Genomic DNA, 1,043 nt, shown 5'->3' with positions numbered 1-1,043 from the left:
TACTGGCTCCATACTTCTTTGAAATAACTGAAGAAGAAACTGGAGTTGTGGTGAGACTTTAATGCAGTGTAGTATTATATGATAGTTGATAATTAAACCACTTATTGTATCTGAAATCACAAAATTAAAAATAGGAAAAAATAACAAACTTTAATAGAAAAATTAGCAAAGAGCCTAGCATGCAATAAACTGTCAACAATATTAATAATATTAATGATCTCTCTCTCTCTCTAACAGGAGATTGGTAAGGCATTGGCTATAGACCCAGATCAGCCGCTAGTTGAAAGTGGAGTGAGGTACTCACTGGACCCGACCAGTTACCCAATGAATACGTTCACTATTGATGCAACCAATGGATCAATATTTGCTGTGAAACCTCTGGACAGGGAAACCATTGACTCCATTGAATTAAGAATAATGGTAATTATAACTGACAGTTTAATGTTGAGTCTTATCTTATTTTCTTTTATATTAATGATAATATTGTCTCTTCTCTTCCAGGCAAGGGACCTAGACCTACAGGATCAAAGGGTCGAAACAGCTATTGCTTATATAACTGTACTGGACATCAACGACAATAGACCAAGGTTTGAATCAAACAGTTATAATGTCTCAGTATCTGAAGACACACCCACTGGTATTGTGGTAAGAGCTCTCAGTATTGTGCATACTGTAATGCTATTCTTTATCATTAGATAAGTCGAGTTAGAGCTAATGACAGTGACGCTGGTGAGTTCAGTAGAATCACTTACTCCATTGACTCTGGAGCAGAAGGGAAATTCACCATTGACCGTATGATTATCAAATAATGTTTAAATATTATTATTTTTCTTTTTCTCCTTCAGCTAATTTTGGAAGAGTGATAGTTGCTAGTGGTCTTGACTATGAAGAGGAAAAGTTTTACAATTTAACAGTTCGAGCAACTGATGGAGGGGGCCTGTCTTCAACAGCATATCTTGAAGTTCACATAACTGACATTAATGACTGCACTCCACAGTTTGATCGGAATATTTATTCAATTAACGATATTTTAGAAAGTGCTT

General features: G+C 35.5%; 1 protein-coding gene across 1 annotated transcript; it reads left to right on the top strand.

The window, feature by feature from the left end:
- Positions 1-6: 6 nt before the first annotated feature.
- LOC109593591 (protocadherin gamma-A2-like) lies at positions 7-1,037 on the top strand (the record flags this gene model as incomplete). The annotated part of the gene is made up of 5 exons (XM_020008606.1): positions 7-50; positions 238-420; positions 502-645; positions 696-792; positions 846-1,037. Coding segments are annotated over exons 2-5 (529 nt in total), but the record flags the coding sequence as incomplete, so codon positions are not given.
- Between the last annotated feature and the right edge of the window lie 6 nt (positions 1,038-1,043).

This window comes from Amphimedon queenslandica, unplaced genomic scaffold (genome assembly GCF_000090795.2).
Source record: "Amphimedon queenslandica unplaced genomic scaffold, v1.1 AMPQUscaffold_728_Cont27256, whole genome shotgun sequence".
Taxonomy (NCBI): Eukaryota; Metazoa; Porifera; class Demospongiae; order Haplosclerida; family Niphatidae; genus Amphimedon; species Amphimedon queenslandica.
This window is presented reverse-complemented; position numbering and strand designations above follow the sequence as displayed.